This window comes from Psammomys obesus, unplaced genomic scaffold, assembly GCF_907164565.1.
Source record: "Psammomys obesus unplaced genomic scaffold, mPsaObe1.curated_primary_1811, whole genome shotgun sequence".
Taxonomy (NCBI): Eukaryota; Metazoa; Chordata; class Mammalia; order Rodentia; family Muridae; genus Psammomys; species Psammomys obesus.
In genome coordinates this window covers 579019-603815 of record NW_026591872.1, presented here as the reverse complement: position 1 = coordinate 603815, position 24797 = coordinate 579019, and the positions used below count along the sequence as shown (strand labels likewise).

The window sequence follows — 24797 nt, the reverse complement described above, 5'->3', positions numbered from 1 at the left end:
TTGAATCCAGCCTCAAGTTCCAGGACAACCAATGCTATGTAGTTGGACCCTATCTAGAAAAATAAAATAAAAATAAAAAATAAAAACAATTATATTCTGGATGCATCATCAAAATTCAATTCAATAGAACATTTAATAGTAGGGAAATGACTTGTTTGGAAATTACAGTATGATATGTATCTGGAACTGTTTCATTTTACGAAACCAAGAATTTAAATTGTATTATTGTGCCATCTTTATAAAATTTTCCTTATGCATATCAAATATCTTTGCGCTGAATACCTGGTCTGGTGCCTTATGGAATGCAACAAGAACCCAAAGTCATTCATTACAGGCATTCAATTTGTGTAAGGTTTGCATAGCAGTAAAAACATTGTTTATATTGTATAACACTGTCCTCTATATATGTCATGGCCATTATTAGCCTCTTGAACTGTCTTTTTGTTTTGTTTTTTGAGACAGCGCTTCTCTGTTTAGCCTTGGCTGTCCTGGACTTAACTCACAGTGATCCACCTGTCTCTGCCTCCCTGAGTGCTGAGATTACAGGTGTGTGCCACCTGGCTCCTCTTGAACTCTTACAAGCTCTTGCCCTCAGAAGACAGACAGGATTTGGTCCATTAATTCTATCATAAGAGAAGGGGCTCATGAGGTCCCACCTATTCCTAAAGATATGTAGGCAGTTAATAGTTGCTTACTAGGAGCAGCTCACAAGGCCCCATTCTTCCCTGAAAATATATTGGTAGTTAAGAGTTGCTGGAACTCAGGAAGACCATACTCTCAAATAGAGATAGGCAGTTAACAATTGCTAAACATGGGACTAAGGAGCTCCCCACCCCACTAAGGATGGACAGGCACTTAATAGTTGCAGATATTGGTGCTCACGAGGACACCCCTTCACAACCAAGGATAGACAGGCAGTTAATAGTTGATCATGGCCAGAAGTGATGGCATATCCCTTTAATCCCAGCACTTGGGGAAACAAAGGCAGGTGGATCACTGAGTTTGAAGCTAGCCTGTCTACAAAGTGAGTCCAGAGCAGGCATAGCTACATAGAGAAACCCTGTCTTGAAAAGCCAAAAAAAAAAAAAAAAGAATTGATGAGGGAGAGCTAGGATTCTCCACCCCTCCTAGAGAGCAGGTAGTCAGTAGTTTAACCAGGCATAAATAGCCCAAGGTCCTGTAAATAACCCCCATTAAACTTACTGGTTCATCAAGCCAGACATGGATGAAATCTTTTCTTTGGTCTGTAGTTGGTGCCCTATATGAAGTAAAGAGGTATTTTTTCATCTCCCTAGGTAAAGTCACCCAAAAATTAGAATATAGTAGTCCTTTTGCTTTAAAAATCCTGGATTTTGAGAGATGCCATTTCTTTAAATTCACGTAATATCCATGTCTTTGTGATTTTTTTTTTTTAATGAGTTCACATAAGAATAGCCATGCCATGTATGCCAATGCATCATTACTTTGGCAAAAGTTCTGGCAGAAAGAGTAGGACTTAAATTTTGGGGGTTGTTTGTTTTATTAATTCTTGGATCAGGGCAGAAGGGATGACTCAGTGGTTTAAGAACACTGACTGCTCTTGCAAAAGACCCAGATTCAGTTCTCACCACCCACATGATGGCTCACAACCAGATGTGACTCTAGTTCCAACAGATTCAGTACCCTCTCCTGGCCTCTGTAGGCACCATGCATGCAGGTAGTGCATGGATATACATGCAGGCAAGACACCCATAGACATGCATGTGTCTTATACATACATATACATATACATATACGTATATGTATGTATAAGACACATGCATGTCTTATATGTATATATATGTGTACATATAAGACACATGCATGTGTCTTATATGTATATATATGTATATATATATATACATATAAGACACATGCATGTGTATTATACATACATATATGTATATTATATATATATATTGGAACTGATAAGACACATCATGCAGGTACCCCAAAATTCTAAATAAATGAGAACTGTCAAAACATGAGTTGAGTAATACTTGAGGAAGAGGGGACAAGTTGAGTGGACAAACTAAGATCATTTTTCTCCCTATATTTATCTAAAGTACATGGGAGGAATAAGCCCACTGTTGTCCATATATTAAATATGAACACCGCATATACAGTTCAAATTTTTTAGTAACCACATTAGAGTAAAAAGACATAGGTAAAGTTACTTTTCAAGAATATTTTATTTAACCCAATATATCTAAAACACTGCCAATATATAATCCACAGGAATAGTTACACAGTTAACATTTGTTTTTAGTTGTGTCTTTGAAATGCAGTGTATATTTGTCAGTTACAACATACAACAATTCACTTATCATTTATCACATTTCCAGTGCTCAGTAGCACATGTGGCTAGTGACCTCTATACTGCATAGCAGAGGGCTGTTCCAGAAATGTGCCAGACAGGTTCAAAGAGTGGGAGAAAACATCCAAAAGTCCTGTTTGGAGTTGTGCTGAATGAAATGTAACCTGGACCCTGACTTGTATTTGACTCCAGGCCACTACCCTGAATGAGTTCCATCCCCTTCAAAATGAAATCATTGTATTTGAAGCAAAAAATTAGACATCTCAACTTTTCCCCTTATATAAATGAACCCGAACTACTCATTAACATTAATCATCAATATTTTCTCCCAGCTACCTTCAAATCAATTGTTAGTCTTATGCTTGCATGTCTGTAGTTGTAGTTCTCTTTTTTTTTAAGACAGTCAGTTAATAGTTTGGGCTAACCTCAGAGAGATCCTCCGCCTCAGCCTCCTGGGTGTTGGAGTTACTCCCACATAACTAGCTATCCCCTTGTATCTTTTTTTAAGCATCCAGCAAAAACCTCTAGATGCCATAACCTCTAAATGGCCATAAATCACCTGGCTTCAAGGTGACTGAGTAGTATGCATAGCTCAACTCTCAGAACTGAGTTCAATTTCAAAGAATTCTCCTAGTACATCCTGCTGTTGAAGAGGAAAAGAACATCCCATTAGCAGCATAAATGATTGTATATCCACTTACCTCATACAAACTCTAGCCACTGTTATCCCACTGTGAAACACAAGATTACCAATGTATATACTTCTCTCTCACGACCCACAAAGATGATTCAGCTGTGGGCCAAGACTAACATTTTATGGAATGCCATGGGAAAGTTTTCCTCAGAACATATATAGGTTTTGCAGTTAGGTGAACTTAGGTTCAGATTCCATTCCTGCCATTTACTAGCTGTGTATCTTCAGGTACTCTGAGCATTAGTGTCACTTATAAAAATCAAACTTAAAAGCTTCCCCTCACGTAATCAAAAAGATTAATAAAAATATGTAAGAAGAGCTTGCACTAGTGGACACTTGGGGACTGCTGTTTCCTTATTTGGACACATTTAGTACTGTAAATAGTTAATTATGTACCAGTCTTTTGCATCAGCTGTCTTGATGGTAAAATATTAAACTGCTGATTTAAATAACTGGTATTGCATATTGAAACTAACAGGGAAACTAATAGTTTTAAGATAATCTGTACAATTAATCTGTATAAAATGGCTTTTCCTGAAAGTTTTAAACAAGTATTTTTAGCTGTAAGCCATAAATTACTTTTAAAAACAAGGTTAGATTATGTTTCCCTTTCATAGTAAATTAGACACTACTAAAGCATAAATTGCTTAAATTGATGAGGTTCTTATTTCTCACACTTTAATCAAGAGGTTTCTGTTCATACTGGAGAAAAGTACTGCATAAATAAGACTCCTTCATCATTGTAAATGCTTCGAAGCAGCTGGTACTTGGGAGAGGATGGTTTGGCACCACGTAAAAAGTAATAAAGCCATGTGTCTCTCCTCAGACCTCATTCAGGATAAAGAAAGCAGAATTACTTCATGAATTCTTTTCCATATATAGTAAAAAATAACTTTAACCTTGTGAAATACAACATAAGTGCAATATAAGTGCCCAAGTTTCTAATATCTTTTATCTCATACTATTTTAAAAATAAAGCAATATCTGAAAAATACATTCATGTTTTGAAAGCTAGTTAGTAGATATATCAGATATAGGTATTATCATGCTAATTTAAATCTGTATTCAAACATTTAATTAAAAAACAATATTCTTTATAATGAATTTTCTTAAGTCTAAATGCTTATACAAGAAGCAGAAAGACACACATGGTATATACTCACTTATAAGTGGATATTAGGCATATAATATAGGATAAAACATACTAAAATCTATACACCTAAAGAAGCTAAACAAGAAGGAGGACCCTGGGTTAGATGCTCAATCCTCATTCAGAAAGGCAAACAGAATAGACACCAGAAGAGGGACCCAGCAGGGTACCGAAGCAGATGCTGAGACTCACAGCCAAACTTTGGGCAGAGTTCAGGGAATCTTATGAAAGGAGTAGATAATGGGTTCCCGAGTGAGGGGAACAGGGACTGTCTCTGACAAGAACTCAGTGGCAGGCTCTCTGATCACCTCCCCCTGAGGGGGAAGCAGCTTTACCAGGCCACAGAGGAAGACAATGTGGCGAGTCCTGATGAGACCTGATAGGCTAGGGTCAGATGGAAAGACCTCCCCTATCAGTAGACTGGGAGAGGGGCATGGGAGAAGATGAGGGAGGGAGGGGATGAGGGAGGGAGCTATAGCTGGGATACAGAGTTAATAAACTGTAATAAAGAAAAAATACAAATAAATACTTTAAAAAAACTTTAGGGACCAGGATAGAGCTTAATTGGTACAATGCCAGCCTAGTATGCATGAAAGCCCATTTGATCCCCAGCACTGCAGAACTGAGCATAGTGGCACACACCTGTAAGTCCCAGCACTTAGGAAGTGGAGGCCAGAGATTAAGAATTTTAAGGTCACACTCCCTACACAGAGTAAGTTCCATGTTAGCCCGGGCTATAAGTAGTTCCAGAGAAAGGGAGGAGATGAGGGAAATGGAAGTAGGAAAGGGAAGAACATAGTCATATGAAGGCATGTGTTGTGCTTTAATTCTCAGTAGGTTAACTTTCAAAAAGCTGCTCCAGAGGTACAGGACAAAATATTCCTCACCCTGACCAAATAAGGTCATATGTAAAAGTGAAGTGAATTTTTGATTTAAAAATTAAATTTTAATAGAATGGCATTTTCATACCATTTTTGAAAATTTTTACATTTATTTATTTAGGGTATGCATGTTACCACCCACAGGTTGTGGTCAGAGGGCAACTAGAGAAAGATGTTTTCCTCCTTCCAAGTGGGTCTTGGGGACTGAACTCAGGTTGTCAGCCTTGGCAGCAAGTGCCCTTACCTGCCGAACCATCTCGCCAAGCCCCTGGAGCACCAATTGAATGGGTAGAAACCATTATACACAGAAAATATTTCACATCATGAAAAACTTTAGAATGTCAGTATACAAACAGAAGCTTTAAGCCATAAAGAATAAGGAAGAAAAATTAAACAAACCCTTTTTTTTACAAGTGAGGTAGGGCAAGGTGCCTCCAGGCTGTTATCCTGAATTCTTCAGGCAAGAGGCTTATGAAATCAAGGCTAGCCCAAGCCCTAACCACCACCACCGGTTGCCTAGGGATGAATCTATAACAGTATTTGCCTAGCATGGGTGAGGGCCTGGTTGAGACCCTAGGTTTGATTCTCAACATAGAAAAGTTTTCTAATTTAAGAGCTCAAGGACTATTAATGTACACTCCCCAACAAACATGCAGTTTCATCATAAAATCATCTTAACTGGTTTACAGCCAGAAGCAGTGGCGCATGCCTGTGATCCCAGCACTCAGGGATGCAGAGGAAGGCTGGTCTGAGTTCAAGACCAGCCTAGTCTACAAAGGGAAACTCTGTCTCAAAAAAAAAAAAAAAAAAAAAAAAAGCAGAAGTTGGTAAGTAAAATAGGCTGCCATATTTCAGAAGACTTCCCAGTAGGTTTCCTTTGGTGAACAAGGAAACTGAATTGTATTGAAGGCTGTGTTTAAATGGCACTTTTCATCAAACAACAGCCTAGTTCCAACCAATATTGCTGAAAAGCAAGTCATTTGCCTACATGCTTGTGAAAGCCAGAAGTTACTTATTACATACACTACAGGAAATTAATGATAGTTAACAATTACCACTGACAAGCTATATGATTAAAGATTAAAATAGGAAATGGTAAGGCATATCTTGTAAATCTAGATGTTTTTCCTACGGTAGACTTCCAAGAATACTTATGTGAACTTGAAGGAAGTAAATAATTTATTATGCCCTATCATTTATTGTTCTCCATTCACCCTGAATGAAATTAAAGTATTCGAAAGCTTGACATGGTGCTGCACACTGGTAATCCTAGTACTTCAGGACTGAGACGAGAAGATTGTGACTTCAGGGCAGCTTGGACTATACACAGAGCAAGACCTTTCCTCAAAGGGAAAAGAGGAATCTTGAGAATGGTTTGATGGATTGTTTTTCTTTCTGTTTTTACCTAAATGAAAAACAAATGTAGTGTATGTTGGTATTGAAAAATCTGTGATGGCTTGGAGTGATGGCTTAATGGTTGAAAGCAATTGTTCTTGTAAATGACCCAAGAAAATTCTTGGAACCCACATGGTGATTCACAAAGCTCTTAACTCCAATTGCAGGGAATCTGATGCCTTCTTCTGACTTCCCTGGACCCCAAGCACAAAGGTGGTGCATATACATGCCAGCAAAACAAAGTCTGCTAAACACCATAAGCCACTGAACTAGTCTTCCACATAAAAGTGATGCCTATACTTCTAAATTAACTACTTCTGATAGTTACATGTCTTTCCTTCCTCTAATCAAGCTTTCTCTATCCATTTCAGGCATCAAGTCTCATTACTATTTGTGTTTGCTACATTTCATAAACACATTGCCAAAACAATCCATTTAACTCTGATTGAACATTAGTAAGGAGGCATGTCATTCTAACTAAGATTTTAATTGAAAATTATTTTTCTACTTAAGTCTTTTATTTCTTAGAGTATTCAAAGATAAAATTTAGTGCTCTTTAATTGTTAACTCTAAAGTAAATGTTAACTCTCTCCCTGTGACTTTTTTGTTTCAGGGTTGTTAGAAATAGCATCTATATAGTCCAGGCTGACCTAGAATTCACATTCATCTGGGATTAATGAATTGTTCATAATAATATCAAAAGAAATTCCTGTGAGTTTCTCCCTTAATCCATTCTACGATAAATCTTATTTACTAAAAGGTTAGCTGTGTAGACAATATAGAATAAGCTGGTCTCTAAGCCTCAGTCTGCGGTATTCCAGCCTTCTGAGTACTAGGATTATAGGCAATTATAGAGGTGTGCTCCCACACCTAGCTTCTTTTTTATTTGTTTTTAAGACAGGTCTCTAGATGTAGCAGGGCTGGCTTTGAATTTAGTGCAGTACTGCTTAGGTCTCCCAAGTGCTAAGACTTCAGGCATGTACCACCTCACGAAACCCCCTAATTCTAATGCTGATTTTAAAACTACCCTCTCTGTTTTGTTCATTTACCCCTGAACTGATGTCATTGCAGTCCTTTACTAGAAATTAATTGGTTTTAATACAATACTGAACAAACTGATGTTATAGGTGGTAAATCTCACTTTCCCTGACATAAAAAGTTTACTAAAAATATAATAGAAGGCATAAACTACAAAATATAAAAATGTATCATTTACATGCATCAGTCTTTACACAGATAATTATTGCTTCACTACAAACTGCTGTAAGACTATGATATTAAAAGTAGAGTTATATTTGGTCTAATTTTTGCTGTGCTTATATGATTGTAACATATTTAATGTATATCTACTAGGTTTCCAAAATATTTTCATGGCCCACTCTTGTTTCTAGCTGCTTGCAACCTCAGAACTGATAGTTATATTGACATGGGATTTCTATGTTTTTACTGTTTTTCTTTCATTAAAATCAGTTTTAGTAGCTACTCCTTTAGAATTTGGAACCATTTTGAGTTTCCTGAAGAACACCAAGATGTTCTCAATATTAAGGAACATAAACAAAAAATATTTGCTATGTTTTAGGACATGCCTTCATTTCATATTTCCATCAATAATCACTGTTTATGTTACTATGAGAAACAAAAAGAATACCACTGCAAATTTGGCAAATTGCTATTTTTTTATCTTCTTCTGAAGTATCATACTTATACTGTATCTTCGGTTATGATGTGTACAGATGGAGAACTTGCCTGTGTAGAATTATTATTCAAAAATATCATATGATCTCTCTTTGGGAAATATCAAACCCCTCAATTTAGACATATTCATGACTACCCTTGGGACAAATCCAGCTGGTTTTGTTTGAAGTGGATAGTATTTTTAAAGAGAGATAAAAGAAACCATGAGCTAGATCTAAGTCCTAACTTTTGGGGGGCTGAAGCAGGAGGACCACAAGTTTAAGGACTGTTGGGTTATACAGTGAGTTCAAGGCCAGCTTAAGTAACTTATTGAGACCCTGTCTCAAAATTAAAAGACTAGGGATACAACCCAGTGTGAGAGCATTTGCTTAGCATGTACAAAGTCTTGGGTTCAGCCTCCAGTACCGGGGGTGGGGGATGGGGTAGAGTGGGGCAGGTGCTATCAGAACATCAAAACATGGATCAGCTAAAAGAGGACTGGCTACTCAAGCTTTAAGCCACTGAACTGTGGGACAACCATCTAACTTTGAATGGTGAACTGCTACAACTCCAAAGCATATGGAGTTTTAAAATGTGTTTAATCTATTGTGAGTACAGGTGTTTTGCATGCATGCATGTCTTTGTACCATGTATATGCCTAGTGCCCATGGGGGCTCTTCTGGATCCCCTAGAAAAAGACTTATAGACAGTTATGAGCCACCATGTGGTTTCTGGGAACCTAGCTCCAGTCCTCTGCAATAGCAACATGTGCTCTTAACCACTGAGCTATCTTTCTACTCCCACATTTGAATTTTTTTAAAACTTCACTCTGAATACAATGTAAGGGGTTCTTTTATCGTTAGTTATGTGTAATTTGTAAATTTCTTTGAGACAGAGTCTCACTATGTAGCCTTGGCTAGCCTGTAATTCACTGTATAAATGAGACTAACTCAAATCAGAAATCTACCTGTCTCTGCCTCCCAAATGGTAGGAGACACCACACCTGGCACAAATTTGCAAAATTCTGATGACTAAAATTGGAAAACTATTGTAATTAATACTCACTTTATAAATTTGTCTTTGGGGAAATCACCATTGCCCACTTTATTCTTCAAGAAATGTTCTATACCCAATACACTAGAAGCCCTTTGATTGCAAGAGCTTCTTGTGTATGTTATCCTTTGTGCTGTTTTATTTAGAATAGATGCCTACTGAGCTCAGCTGACCAAGGCTGAGTAAAAGCCAACTACATGAGAATAGCTGGAATGTTTAAGTTTGATACAGATTTAATTTTGAAACTTAAAACTATTATCACATTGTTCAAAAGATAACAGGCTCTTTCTCCTACTCTCAGTATTATGGGTAAGTTAAATTTTCCTTCAAGCGTGTTGCATAATGTGGCTCATATTTCTGCTAGTTTGGCATCTCTCAGTTGACTTCCATACATGGCCTACTGTTTAAAAACTGAAAAGGTCTGCCCAAGTAGAGTGGCACCCCTTATTACAACTGATGAGATGAGGCCTTAAACTCAGGAGAGGCAATCAACATACTTAGTACATTACCAGGGCAACAGCCAGTGTACCATAACATAATAGAAAAACAAGCACAGATAAGAATGTTGAGTATTTTTAAAGTGTTCTCTATACCCACTGTAACAGTGGTTAGGTACAAGCATAAATTATTCTAGACCAGGCAACATAAAAGTTTTAACTTCTCCAATCTGTTTCTCTGTGCCATATTCTTCATTGTTATTACTACACAGACAATCATAGTCAACTACTTTAGCAGCAAAAATAAAAAGTCCAAAGTTTGTTTCTGGCACAAGTGGCGTATCTATTATTTTTAGAAATTTAAGGAGATATAGGCATCAAATGAGTATTTCTGCCTCAATATTAGAGACACATGAATTTGAAATCAGTATGTCAGCATAAATGAAGACTTTTATTTTGAGACAGGATCTTACTCTACAAACTTGACTGGCCAGGTTAGGCTAGCCTCAAACCCAAAAAGCCTCCTGCCTGAGTGCTGGGATAAAAGGCATGCACCATCATACCCTGCAAGATTTTTTCTTTTTTCTTATTTTTAAAGAAAGCTCCCCTGAAAGATGATTTTCTAAACTGATGTGAATATTTACAGTTTTATCTATCAGGAATAACTATCAAAATCAAGCAATATGGTAAGTTATAAAATACAATTGTTAGTCAGGCATGATGGTGCATGCCTTTAATCCCAGTGCTTGAGGCCCATTATACAAATTAATATACTTCTATTCTAAGTGGGAAATCTCCAAGCCTTCCAAGGGCCATCAGTAAGAAATAGTTTGCCAAACTGAGGATCATGTATGTGGATTCACCTATGTTATGTCCTGGGAGGCCCAGCTGGAACAGCCAGGTGAATGATATCTCTCTTTACTATCCACCCTCACCATTCTCACCAGCTTCTAACTGAAACACAGGTCACCACAATCTTGTAAAGTCTGTATCCATCTGAAAAATAAAATCATATGTCAAGATTGGTAAATAACCAAGAGAGATGGCTGAGATTCCAGCATAACACTGGGAAGAAAGGCTAAAACTAAAACTCACAAGTATTCTTTTAACTCCAAAACAGATTACTGAGAGCTGGAGAGATGGCTCAGTGGTTAAGCGGACTAGCTGTTCTTCTAGAGGTCCTGAGTCAATTCCCAGCAACAACATGGTGGTTCTTAACATCTTTAATGAGATCTGGTGCCCTCTTCTAGAATGCAGGCATACATGCAGGCAGAATACTGTATAAATAATAATAAATCTTTTTTAAAAAGAGAAGTCACTACAAATGAACCTTAATCTGATGAAACCTATTTTTTACAGAATTATATACTATATATTTCTGTATACAAGGGACAGTGATATAATGAAAAAATAGACTATGTGAACTTCATAAGACAAAATTACCTTAAAAATATAAAAGGAGATGAATTTATAAATTAAGAAATAAGTTATCAACCAAACACAATTAAGGATCTTGTCCCTAACTCAAGGAAATTAACAGTTTATAAAACTCAAGAAGAGACAATGGAAGGAATCTGATAAGTTTAGATAGGTGATCACATTAGAAAATAAGTTTTTAAGTATTTTCAGGTTATTGTGACTATATTTTTAAAGACTAACCTTTTAAAGATACATATTAAAGAAGTCACAGGTAAAGTAACAGGTTAAGATTTGCTTCATAGTAATTGGGGATTGGGGAAGAAAACTGAGGCATAGGTAAAGGAAGAGTGGTCTTAAAGCAGAGCAGGGTAATGAAGGAAGGAAAGCCTGTTATACTATTACCCATATTTTAGAATATATTTGGAGCATTCCATAGTGAAATTTAAAACAACAAACACATATATATACACACACAAAGAGAACATTGCTAGGTGCCTCTGAATAATGCAATAAAATTCCAAATCTAGCTTCTAGCCCCATAACTAGATAACTATCTAGGAGTCCACCATAAACTGGCAAACACATTTGCCAAATCATCTTATATCATTAACCTAAATAGGACACTGAGTTGTCTGTTGCGTTACTTAGCAGATACCACTTAATGTCAGTTTGCTACCCAATTAAAATTTGTGTTTAAGAAAAGTTAAAATAATTTCTGAAGCTAACAGAATTTTAGTATTTGCAGAATTTATTCAGCATAATCATGGGGGCATCATCTTCATGCTATCACAAACAGACACAAACACAGATATAGCACAATATCCATATTTAGCCCAAGCACATTCCTTTTGAGGCTCATTTATATGTCTTCATATGCCACAGCCCATCATTTAAATAATGGATATTTTCAATGCCAATTCCTTTGTTGACTTTCTCACTGTAGAAGGAAAAATACATAAACATGTTTAGTGAATTTTATAGGCTTATTCATTCATGATAAACACAATCTAAAGTATCTTACTACCTCATAATCATTGAGGAAAATGTAGGACATTTGTTGCTATTACTGTCTACATTAACTCTGTGGCAGTTTGTGGGGTTTTGGAGTTTGGTTGGTCTGATTTTTCTTTATTTGGCTAATTTTTTTTTTTTTTTTGATAATACAGAATCAAACCCAGGGTCTCATGCACGCTACATAAGCACTCTACCACTAAGCCACATAACCACATTTAAAGTGATTGTAAAGGTGGGTGTGGTAGCACACACCTGTAATCTCAACACTGGAGAGATCAGGAATTCAGGGTCATCCTCAGCTTCATAGTGAGTTCAAGGGCAACCTGGGCTACAACAGACCCTGTCTCAAAAACTCAAAAAATTAGCCAAGCAGTGTTGGCAAATGTCATTAACTTCAGCACTGGAGAGGCAGAGGCAGGTGAATCTCTGTTGAGTTCAAGGACAGCCTGGTCTGCAAAGTGAATTCAAGGACAGCCAGGGCTGTACAGAGAAACCTTATTTCGAAAAACAAAAACAAAACCCCCAAAGTAAATACAAATACTGATTTTAGCTGTCTAGCTGGCAATCAGAATGATACCAACAGAACAGACAAATATCAACATATTAAATCTCAAACAAAATTAATAGAATTTTGGTTGTATTATGTTGGAAACATGCCACATTTCTTCCATCACCAGACCAGAATGTAAAATAGTATATAGTGCTATGCCATTATTTGTTTTTGAGACAGTCTCACTTTGCAGTCCCAGGTAGCTTCAAAACTCATAATCCCACTGCCTCTCCCTCCCAAGTGCTCATACTGTGCTTTTATACCCAGCTATATGTGTGTTTTAAAAACTAGCAATAAGATACACACCCTCCTCTGAAAGCCTCTGCAGTATAGACTGTCAAAGCAGATGCTGAGCCTGATGGCCAACTGATGGGCAGAGTGAATGGAATTTTATATAAGAAGTGGGAAATAGTAAGAGGTGGAGGGGATGGGAACTCCACAAGCAGAGCAACAGAACAAGATAATTTGAACACAGGGAACTTCCCAGAGACTCATACTCCAACCAAGGACTATTCGTGGAGATAACCTAGAACCCCTGCACAGATGTAGCCCATGGCAGTTCAGTGTCCAAGTGGGTTACATAGTAATGGGAAGAGGGACTGCCTCTGACATAATCTGATTGGCCTGCTCGTTGATTACCTCCTCCTGAGGGGGGAGCAGCCTTACCAGGCCACAGTAGAGGACAATGCAGCCACTTTTGATGAGAACTGATAGACTAAGATCAGAAAGGAGAGGAGAACCTCCCCTATCAGTGGACTTGGGGAGTGGCATGCATGCAGAAAGGGGAGGGAGGGTGGGATCGGGAGGGGAGGAGGGAGTGGCTTATGGGGGATACAAAATAAATAGAGTGTAATTAATAAAAAATTTAAAAAAAGATACACACCCTCTATCACCAATTTAAATCTAGATAGCAAAGAGAAAAATCCTAAAGTGCCACATACATAGGTATAAAGCACCTGTTTTAGCATATGTTTCATTTAAAAATGCTTAAGAATATAACCCTGAAGACAAAATGGGTTGTAAGGGCTTCCCATGTGTTAGGAAAAATAAGAAGTGAGTTACTTTGCTTAGGTATTTATAAGACATGGTATGAATGACATCGAACTTCAATTGTAATTGATGCTTCCTGAGCTGTCTCTAATATTTCAGTTAAGAGAGACTAAAGTGAAACTTACATATCTTCTGCAGACATCTTCATGACACCAACACATAAAGCATGCTGCTTTCCTTCTGCCATGATTGCCTGAAAACAAGCTAAGAAAACTATTCCTCAATTTGGTGAAGGGAAGTGTGAGAAACAATGATCATTTTGCATTTAAACCCATCTTTTGTGCTCTCTTTTACCACTGACTCCTTAGGTGCAGGAACTTACACGTCTGTGGATACAATGTAAATATTCAATAAATCCTAAATAAATCAATCACTACTTTCAAGACAAATATCAGGATTGCACCTTCATATGTACCAAACCAGGAAGTCAGGCAAAAAGAAGATAAAACTTATGGGAGATAAATACTAAAATCTGTGAAATATATAGCAATTATTTTAGTTATTTCTACCACCAAATGGTGGCCTTATATAAATAATACATATGATAATAATTATATTCCCATCTGGGCAAGGTCTAAGCTGATAATCATCACACGCAGAAAGTTAGGGAAGGAAAACCATAAATTTTAGGAGAGCCTGAGCTACACAGCTAGCTAGCTTAAGGCCAGCTCTATGTTATGTAACAAGACATTGTCTCAAAAAATGCAATATTTCCATTTTGCTTTGACGAGCCCCTCCTAACAGTTTTAGCCTTTATAAAGTTTAAACAATAAACTTCATTTGAAACTTCTATGTTTAATGCTGCAGCATTTGTGTTGTTTTTTAAGTTAAAATACACACAGAATCTCTACATTTTTTCACAATTCCTATAAATCTATTTCAAATGAGTGAAACCACATTTCCAAAAGGGGGCTGGAGGGGGGGGGTTATGCTAAAGTTTAGGTACTAAGAAAATATTCCAGTCAAGAAAAACTGCAAAACTAAAAACATAAGACTGTTTAAATCTATAAACGTAAAAAGGTAACCTTGTCTTCACAGAATGCTTCTCACGATTGGCTTTCCAAGAATCCTTTCAGTGTAGGGCAAATATTTGAGCACCTAGTACGTGACTAGAATCTTTGTCAATGCAGTGTGTGTCTAACAAATACAACTTATTCTATCCTTTAGCTATAAATGCCACAAAAGGAGAAAGCCTTCTTTTGAGCACAAGGCATAATTTTTTTTTTTTGGCAATGTCACACTATGTGGCTCAGGTTGATCTGGTACTATATTAACCTGGATGGTCTCAAATTAAAAGATCCTCCTGTGTGCTGGGACTATAAAGCATGTACCCATCACTACATTATGGTATTTTTGTTGTTGACTACATAATCCAGGCTGGCCTCAAACTAATGACAGTCTTCCTGCCTCGGCCTTCTAAGTGCTGGGATTACAGGCATAAGCCACCACATCCAGTTAAGACATATCTTCAAACACATTCCAATGGTGTTTTTATCTCATAGTGATTTCCTGGTTCCCACCAAATACTATTTCTTTTCTCAACCTGAAGCAAATGACCACTCTGTCTATAACAAAGCAAAAGATGGACTCCTGTCTCAGTGGACAAAAATCTATTTAATAGAAAACATAGATGAAATATTGCTGCAGAACCACTTAGTCCTATTCATGGCATAAATATACCCTTTATATTGTATGGAGCAGGGGTCTCATGGTACACCTCTGTAATATAAGCACCTGGGAGGCTAGGGCAGGATTGTGAATTGAAAACCAGTCTGGATCCTGAAGGGGGGTGTTGGGGAAGGGCACACATCTGTAATGCAGCAGTTGGAAAGTAAAGGAAAGAAGATCAAGAGTTCCAGGCCAGCCTGAGCTACATGAGGCCCTGTCTTAAAAACAAACAAGTAAAAAACTGAGTTTCCTCGCTAGCAATCCTTAGACAAAGCACATAGTAGGCATCATTAACTGTGATCATGGCTTAAAAAACCAGCATGGCTGAATGTGGTGGCGCACGCCTTTACTTCCAATGCTTAGGAGGCAAAGGCAAGGTCTCTGGATTTGAGGGCTCCCTGGTCTACATAGATAGCAACTTCTATGCCAGCCCTGTGAAACCCTGTCTCAAAAAAAAAAAATAAATAAAAATAAAAAGCCCAACATAACAAGATGTGCTTTACATGAAGACTGTTCCCTTGATTTGAAACTGTCTGTCACTAGTTCTTCTATTTCTGCTTTGTTTGTTTTTGAGGCAAAGTCTCATGTAGTGGCCTTGAACTCATGGCACTTATTCTATCTCAGCTTCGCAGGTGGGAATACAGGTATATACCACTACTTACAGCTCCTTGTGCCTTTCTTTAAAAGTGTTAAATGGGTTATACTGTTTTCGCTCCTGTGGTCATTTCTCAAATAGGTCTCACTTGTTCCTTCTTGTTTGAAGCTACATTGCTGTGTCTCTAAATGCATTTATTTGATCTATTACATTCATTAGTATCTGATACCTTTTCTACTGATGTCTGTCGTCACACAAACTAAGATAATCAACCTAGGGGTCACAGAGTCCTTCCAACATAGTGAATTTTAAATATAGTGAGCTGTATTTAAAAACTCATCCCTAGCTGGGAGTAATGGCACACACCTTTAATCCCAGCACTTGGGAGGCAGAGGCAGGTGAAGCTCTGTGAGGTAGGCCTGGTTCCTATATGAGTTGCAGGACAATCAGGACTATGTAAAAGAGACCATGTCTCAAAACCAACATATCCTAGCCAGGCATGGTGGCTCATGCTTGTGATCCAATATTTGAGAGCTGGTATAGGCAGATCACCAAGAATTCAAGACTAGACAGTTTCTCAGAAAGTTCTATTTAAATATTTTCAAGTTGGATATACTAAAACTCTTAAGACATTTTCTATGTATGCATGGTGTCCATGCATACATGTGTATATATGTGTGTTTGAGAGTCAGGAGTGCTCACCTTTAATCCCAGTACATGGGAAGCTGAACTAGGAGGCTAGCTTGTACTGTTTATCAAGACTATCTTCAAAAATAAAAATAAACAATTTCTCTTAGAGAAAATATGCTCTCAGGTCCAAATCACCACAAAAAAGTGAATTTTAGGCTGGGTATAGTAATGCATACTTGTAAGTCCGGCACTGGGAGGCTGAGACAGGCAGATTCAAGGCCTTTCTCTTTGGCCACCTAGTGAGTTCCAGGCTAGATAGCACAAGACACAAATACACATACCCCATACACACAAAAAAAAAATGATTTTTTTGTTCTGTTTGTTTTGAGACAGAGATTTTCTGCATAGCCCTGGCGGAACTCTTAAAGATCCACCTGCCTGTGCCTCAGGAGTGCTGGGATTAAAGACATGAACCATTACCACTTAGACAGTAAAAGTGAATTTGTAAAATAAATGTTAAGGACTTCTGGTATTTCTAATACAGAGTTGTTTTGCTTGAGATATGAGCAACTACACCTTCTATCTCATTTCAGTTCCCCCTTGAATGCTTTTACTCCATAGTATCTGGATAATCAAACTAAACATTAAAGTGGCAAGTTCATGTGCAAAAGAAGGTCCACTGATATCACTTATAGCCTATTCATAATCAAGTTTCAGACTGCTTCCTGAGTCTCATGCGAGGTGGTAAGGAGGCTAGATAGATAGATAGATAGATAGATAGATAGATAGATAGATAGGAAATTCTTAATTAACTTTCAACCAGCTAGTGTGAATGTATCTATGTAAAATAAAGCATAATGTATCATCAACAAATAAAAAGGGAGGGTAGGATGGTTCAGAAGGTGCCTAGATGCAGGACTGATGACCTAAATTCTACCCCAAGAACATAGAGTAGAAAGAATTGACTCCTAAAGTTGCCCTTTTGCCTAAACACACACATACAAATTAAAAAAGGAGTAAGGCATGGTAGTATATTCCAGTAATCCCACGACCCATGAATTAGGAGTTTAAGACTAGTTCAAGGCCCGCTTAGGATAGATAAGACTGTGAAAGGGGTAGGGGGAGAAAGAAAAGTTAGGAACTGGGAATAATGGTAAACACATGTAATCCCTGTACTCGAAAGGCAAAGACAGGACTGTAGAGAAGACAAGGATAGTCTAGGCCACAGAGTAAAATCTAAACCATCCAGGTTTATATAATAGTGAGATCCTATTTCAAAAAAAACAAAAAAAAAAAAAAAAAAAAACAACAACAATAGCTAGGTATTATGGCATATACCTTTACACCCAGCATTCAGGAGGCAGAGGCAGGCTAAACTTTGTAAGTTTGAGACCAGCCTGATCCACATCTTCCTCTATGCCAGCCAAGGCTACATAATGGCTCTGTCTCAGAAAAACAAACAGAAGCCAGGTATGGTGGCACACCCCTTGATTGCAAAGTTCGGGAGGCAGAGGCAGATGGATCTCTGTGAGTTCAAGGCCAGCCTGGTCTACAAATCGAGTTCAGGACAGCTAAGGCTATACAGAAAAATGCTGTCTTGAAAAAAACAAAAAAACAAAAAAAGAAAAAGAAAAAAGAAAGACCAACCAACAGAGAATGTGACTATGATTACATTACATTGTATAGGTGTGTAAAAATGTAAAAAACTTATTTTAAAAAATACTTTGTCTTATTTTTCTTCTTGTATGTATCAAACCTCATACTGAACAATAATTTCTGGTTTGCAAAAGAGGATTTATTTTTGTACCTGTCCAACCTGCCTTTGTCCACAACCTGAATGAAAACAAGTCCTAGGAAAAAAAAAAAGATTTAAAAAGGAGAGCCAGGCATGGTGGTACATGCCTATAATTACAAAACTCAGAAAATTAGTTCTAGAGCACCCTTGGCTACAAGTATGATGCCACCCTCAGCTACAGGAGACATTTAAAAACAAAGAAAAGAAAGAAAAAGGTTTCTTGATTCCAAGTTATCTTTCACTTCTTTTCATGGCCAAGAAAGAATATGTCTCCTTTAGTCCAGCATGGTGGGACACACCAATAATTTCAACATTCAGGAAGGAGAAGTAGGAGAATTGCCATTAATCTAAGACCAATTTTGGATGCATGGTGAGCTCTAAACTGGCCTGGACTACACATTGAGTTTGAGGCCAGCCAAGACTATATAATAAGACCCTGTCATTTATAGATAGATAGATAGATAGATAGATAGATAGATAGATAGATAGATAGATAGATAGATAGGCAGGCACATAAATAAAGGCTGATTGATTTGAGTTTATCTCTCATTTCTCTTTGGCCAAAATTAAAAGCTCCCTTCAACAGAGTATGGTAACACATGACTGTAATCCCAGCACTCGAGAGACTAAGGCACCAGAATCACAAGTTCAAGGCTAGCCTTGGCTCCAGAGTGAGATGCATGTCTCTGGAAAAAATAATAACAGAAGTTAAAAGCACATCTTATATTCTCTTGGATGATAGATGTTTCAGTAACTGTAAGAACACAATGAACAGTTTTCAGCACTTCCCTGGAAAGGATACAACAATAGTATCTACTGCAGCAGGGTAAAGCTTCGCTCCAGGAGAAGTTAAGCCAGGACACATGATATTTGCTCCACTGAGTACAAATTTGATGGCTCCTTTATCAACCTGCTGATGTGGCAAGATAAAAGGATCTATAAGAGAAAAAATAAACTATATAAATTAGGATGATTGGTGATGCAACATAAAGGCAAAGAACATAGACAACTATTTTCCAAATTTACAGTACTCTGATGGTTGCAAAATAAAGGCCAAACCACTCTTCTTTATTGACAAAATGGATAAACATTTTCAAGGGAAGAGTGTAGAAATACATATTCTCATAGACTGCTACAAGGCTTGCATAAGCTTCCTTTAGGACAACTTAGCAGCATGCATTGAAAGCCTTGAAAAGAGATTCATTCTTTGACCCAGCAACTCTGCTTCTATGAGTCTGTCCTAAAGAAAATGCATATGCAGTATATGGGGTAGAAAGATATTTGTTCCTGCACTAACATATGAAACAAAAATAAACTGAGATGCATCACAATTTCTAACAAATGAGATAAGATATAAACAACTTAAGGTATGTTGACAAGTGTATATAATATAAGTCTAATAAACCATTCTTTTAGAGAATACATAATACCTGGAAAATGTTCACAATATAACATTTGAATGGAAAATGCAGAAATAAAATACTCTCAAAAAGATGAGTGGTTGCTAGGTGAAGGAAGAAGGATGAACAGGCAGACTACCATGTATATTCAAAGCAGAACATTTATTCTGTATGATACTGAATAGTAGCTACTTGACATTTGGTGTCAGGCAAAGCCTGTAGAATTGTATAAAAGGAACTTTTATGACCAATAATATTATCAGTAGTAGTTTACTAATTGGAAGTACCTATAATTTATCTTAGAGAAAACTAAGTAGCGACAGACCAATTATAAAAGAACAAAAATGGTTGTGCTCAACAGTGTAGTGATATATACATAGCATGCACAGGTTCCTGGGTCTACTCTCTAGCACAAACTGAAAGTGTTTGCATACAACACAGGATATAAGTGGATGAGAATATGCCAATGCACTAAATATACTGAACTATGAATACAGGAATACATGTGCTCATTAGTTTCTATTCCTGTGATTACCAGATTTATGTTGCATAAGTTCTTTTTGTAATCTTTAAAGAAAGTATCTCTGTGTATACCCCAATAACTTATAGATGGGTGTGGTGGCACATGTCTTTAATCCTAGCCCTTATGAGGCAGAGGCAGGTGGATCTCTGTGAGTTCGAGGTCAACCTGGTCTACAGAAGGAGTTCCAGGGCTACAGAGACACCTGGTCTTGAAAAAACAAACAAACAAAAAACTAAACTTATAAACAATTAAAGAATTTCTTGAGTTTTTAATAGGATGACTAGAGGAGTTTTAGTTGCTTTTTTTTTTCTTAGATTTAGCTAGAAGATTATGTATATGGGTGTTTTGTCAGCATGTATGCACACCAGAAGAGGGCATTGGATCCTATGGGACTACAGTCAAATGAGATTACACTCAGAGACACTTGTAAGCCACCATGTAGATGCTGTGAATCAAACTCAGGTCCTCTGGAAGAGCAGCCACTGTTTTTAATTGCTGAGCCATCTCTCCAGTGCCTAAAGGAGTTTTTAAGCTTCTCTAGGGTCCCTAAAAATAAGGATAGTAGCCAGGTATGGTAACACAACTTTATAATCCGAGCACCTGGGAGGTGCAAGCAGGAGAATTAGAAGTACAAAACCAGCCTTGGTTACCTAATGTTTGTCTAAAACAACAACAACAATAACAATAACAAAAACTATTTCCATTGCATCAGGATTTAATTTCTATCGGGTCTTAATCGGAAAAAAAAATCACATTGAGTAACTATAATTAGTTTTATAAATATTAAAATATTTCACCTGTTTAAAAATTTCCCTAGCAGTTTTGCTACTCCTGACATCTGAAACACCAAGCAATTAGATGGAAGGGGAGGAGGACCTCCCCTATCAGTGGACTGGGAAAGAGGCAGGGAGATGAGGAAGGGAAGGTGGGGTTGGGAGGGTTGGGGGTCTACAACTGGGATACAAAGTGAATACATTGTAACAAATAAAATTTAAAAAGTTTAAAATTAGAAAACAAAGTATCTCCTTAGCCAGTCACAGTGGCACATGCCTGTAATCCCAGCACTCTGGGAGGCAGAGGCAGACGGATCCAGAGCTCTGTGAGTTCGAGGCCAGTATGGTCTACAAACCCAGTCCAGGTCAGCAAAGGCTATACAGAGAAACCCTGTATCGAAACAAAACAAAACAAAAAAAATGTACCTCCCTGTGATTGAATGAATTTGATTTTTACAAGGATATAAATTCATTCAATCATCACTACCCATCATCAGTAGAGCCTATAAGTCAGTACCTTTCCTTCTGCTTCTTGGCAGCAATACCAAACTGAAAAGCAAAAGTTTATTTCCCATTTGAAAAGCTCTTGCTGATTGAAACCATTGTCTATTGCTACAATTCTTTGTAATATAATTAATTTACAGGGAATGGGCATAGGGGGAGAAGAGGGAGAGTGGGTGGAACTGAGGGGAGAAGAGGGAGGGTGGGTAAGATTGGGAGGAGATAAGGGAGGGGGTTGCAGCGGGGATACAAAGTGAATAATTTGTAATAAATAAAATTAAACTTAAAAATATATAATCAATTTAACAATCTATAAATGTATGTATAAAATAAACACTTAGTTTCCTGACATCTGTCTGTGTACTCAATTAGTAATAAATAGGACTTCCATATTTATAATTTCCAATGCAGAGATAATTACAGAATTATCTCTATTAGGGAACTCTAGTAATAAACTTAAAACATACCAATCCATTCTTCCAAATACAATAAGGACAAGCGATTATGTCTGTACTTGCTTACAATTACACTTCTTAGTAACTAGCTCAATACCCACCACAAAGAGTTCACTAAATAATTGAATTCACTAAATAATTGAATTAATATTTCTGAGCTCTTTGTTTGGGGACAAGACTGGCATAAAAATTGTGTCAGTCTCTTGTCTCAGCTTCCCAAGCTCTGTGCTTACATCTGTGAGCTACCATACCAGGCTTTTACTGAATGGATGAACTAAGGAATGTTTCTTTGAAAAATTTGCATTTTTCAGACTTACCACAAGATGGGGATCCACTTTTATATTCCTTATTACTTGGCACTAATAAATAAACTATCATAAGTCACTTTCCATTCCTATAATTCTCAACTCCTTTTGTGTATTTTTATATTCCGAAATGCATATTTTTAACAACTTACATTTATGAAGTAATCTTAACGTTGGATAAAAAGGCCCTTCTCTCTGTCTAAAAAACAGTAATTCTCCATTTACTGTAAGGATTTCTATATGTTCATGGCTGTAAGACAAATGTCACAAAGAACCAAGTTAGATAATTTTTTCAAAAATGACTGTAAGTCAAACACCCTATAAAATTATAATATGAAATATTCATATATAAAGACACATTAAGTTTATTTTTTCAGTAAAGATACTGACCAAAAAATACCCGTCCAGTAGAGAAAAAGAGAAAATATGACCTGCTACAGCCAATTTCAATTCCACATTTTATTATTGCAATTCTACTGTCAAGAAATAAAATAATCCCTCAAGAGCAAACTGAAATAAATCCAATTATAAATTAAAAACAAGTTTTTGATAAAACAATACACAAAGCCACATTTTTATAGATGTGGATAAGATTTGAAAATAAGAGTATATTGACAAGTTTTAGAGTTAATTCTATCTAGTCTCATCATTAGTTTATTGATAGCTAATGTGGAAATAATCCCATTTGGAATGAGGACAATCTACCCTTTGATATTCAGCTACGCTAATCTTTACATGGAGAAAAACAAGGACTTACCATCGGACAATTTTCACAGGATCTTTCTTAGGCATGATTTGATTAAGCCATGGTTCAATACCTGGAAATTGCTCTATCAATTGATTTTTAATACCCTTAATAACCGAGGTTTTCAACTGGATGCAGTTGGACACATTTTCTTTTTCATCAAATCTGGCAAATGATTTTTTTCCACGGAAAGAAAAAAAGGGCATTGCTAAGCAAAAGAATCAGAAAAATCTAAAAGTTTCTAATTAATCATCTATTACCAAACAAGCACTCATGCTTCAAATAATTATGAAAAAATTGCTTTTAAAATACCAATTTCCATTTGTCTTATACAGTATCAAACCAACGTTTTAAGACAGTATTAGAATACGCTGGCATGCATGCTGAAGTTAATGGAGGCAAAGCGATTGTTATGCTGGAATCCATTATCAGCTACACAAATGTCTTTTTAAAATCATTTTTTTTTTTAATCTAAATGAAACCTCACTCATTAAAACACAAAAGGCCAAACCAAGCACAACAAAAGAATGAGCCCAGGCAGGTTACGTAGTCTGCTGAGTTTTTTTTTTTTTTTAAGAAATAATAGTAATAATATTAAGATCCCTATCCAGATTTGCTCAATTAATTTTTCATGCACAAAACCCACCTTCCTTTGCCCATGTTCCCCCTTTGCCTTTTGCATCTATCAAATCTGGAAGATAAACCCACTGAATAGGTTTCCAAGGAATTTTGTCTTCCTTACACTGACTAGCACACAGGGCTATCACGTTGTTTCAAAGACAACGTTAATCAGGCAGCTATGTAATAAGCTTGACAGGCCGGCGGCTTGCTTCCTGTCACGCAGACTCTTTCACTGCCACGACCCAGGAAGTCAAGCCTTCCCTTTTTCAGTTCATAACTAATAAACAGAATGGAGGGCTCTCCTCTCAGCTAAGGAGGTTGCGCCCCTAAATCACAGTGCAAGTATGTGATTGGTAGAAGCCTAGGAATGGAGATAGCACAGCAGGAGGGTGCAGAACAGAGCTAAGGAGAAAGAAAATGGGAGCGGAGGGCCAAACCCCGATTGAGCATTAAGGATGGAAAGCTTAAAGAAGTGTCCAAGTCCGGAGTGAGCATAGTACTATATTAAAAAAAAAAAAATCAGGATGATGGCAGGGGAGAGAGAGAGAAAGAGGACCTTTGCTCTCACCCTCTTCCCTACATCAACCCCACCGCCTTTGTGAGCAGCCGATGGAGGCTACTGCGTGTCCTTACTTCTTAAACATGATCCAAGGTGAAGGGGGCGACGATAAGGAACGGCCCGGAATAGGAAGGAAATTGAATTAGTAAGGGCCCGACACGAGGCAGGCCGGCACTGACAGTCGGAGCTGCTGTCGTTATCCGGAAGGTGAAAGCACTACCCGCTTTACGGCCCTTGGTGAACTCTGACTACTTCCGCTCCTCTCAACTCCACGTTGACGCTTTTGTCGGCACCTTTTGAGTAACAGCTTACTCTCCATTGGTGGTAGCCAAAAGGGCGGGACTTCAGAAGGAAAAAGTGTTCCAGCAGTTTTTCCTGGTTGCTCGAAGAGAAGAATGGAGGAGGAAGGGAATCAATTAAAGCAGCAATTGTGACAGTTGAGTCAGTTACGGGTTCTTCAAAGTGTCAAGATTGTTCGGTCGTTGTTGCCACCTACTACTGTAACAAATTGTTACGAGAATAGTTTTCTGAGGCAACCGAGTGAATTGGTGCTTATCAAACAGCATGAACCTAGG

The 24797-nt window shown here is 37.4% G+C and overlaps 2 protein-coding genes and 1 non-coding gene across 5 annotated transcripts in view; 1 reads left to right on the top strand and 2 right to left on the bottom strand.

Annotated features, from left to right (window-relative positions):
• Cul4b (cullin 4B) overlaps window positions 1-24797 on the top strand; it is a 109391-nt gene that overhangs the window by 7773 nt on the left and 76821 nt on the right. The gene's annotated exons all lie outside the window — the stretch shown is intronic.
• Mcts1 (MCTS1 re-initiation and release factor) lies at window positions 11769-24474 on the bottom strand. 3 transcript variants are annotated; one of them, XM_055612186.1, is made up of 6 exons: window positions 24297-24474; window positions 23055-23207; window positions 22450-22547; window positions 19143-19276; window positions 13778-13845; window positions 11769-11975 (listed from the first exon to the last, which is right to left on the bottom strand). In XM_055612186.1, the coding sequence occupies exons 1-6, from the start codon at window positions 24305-24307 to the stop codon at window positions 11894-11896; spliced, it is 546 nt and encodes a 181-aa protein (XP_055468161.1). In that variant the 5' UTR covers window positions 24308-24474; the 3' UTR covers window positions 11769-11893. The 3 variants fall into 3 exon arrangements, with proteins under 3 accessions (XP_055468161.1, XP_055468160.1, XP_055468162.1); XM_055612185.1 differs by lacking the exon at window positions 24297-24474 and adding an exon at window positions 23689-23874; XM_055612187.1 differs by lacking the exon at window positions 24297-24474 and adding an exon at window positions 23689-23810 and having other exon boundaries at window positions 23055-23250.
• Window positions 18276-18403, bottom strand: LOC129680559 (small nucleolar RNA SNORA40). The gene has a single exon (XR_008720707.1). It is a non-coding gene; the product is annotated as a small nucleolar RNA SNORA40 (small nucleolar RNA).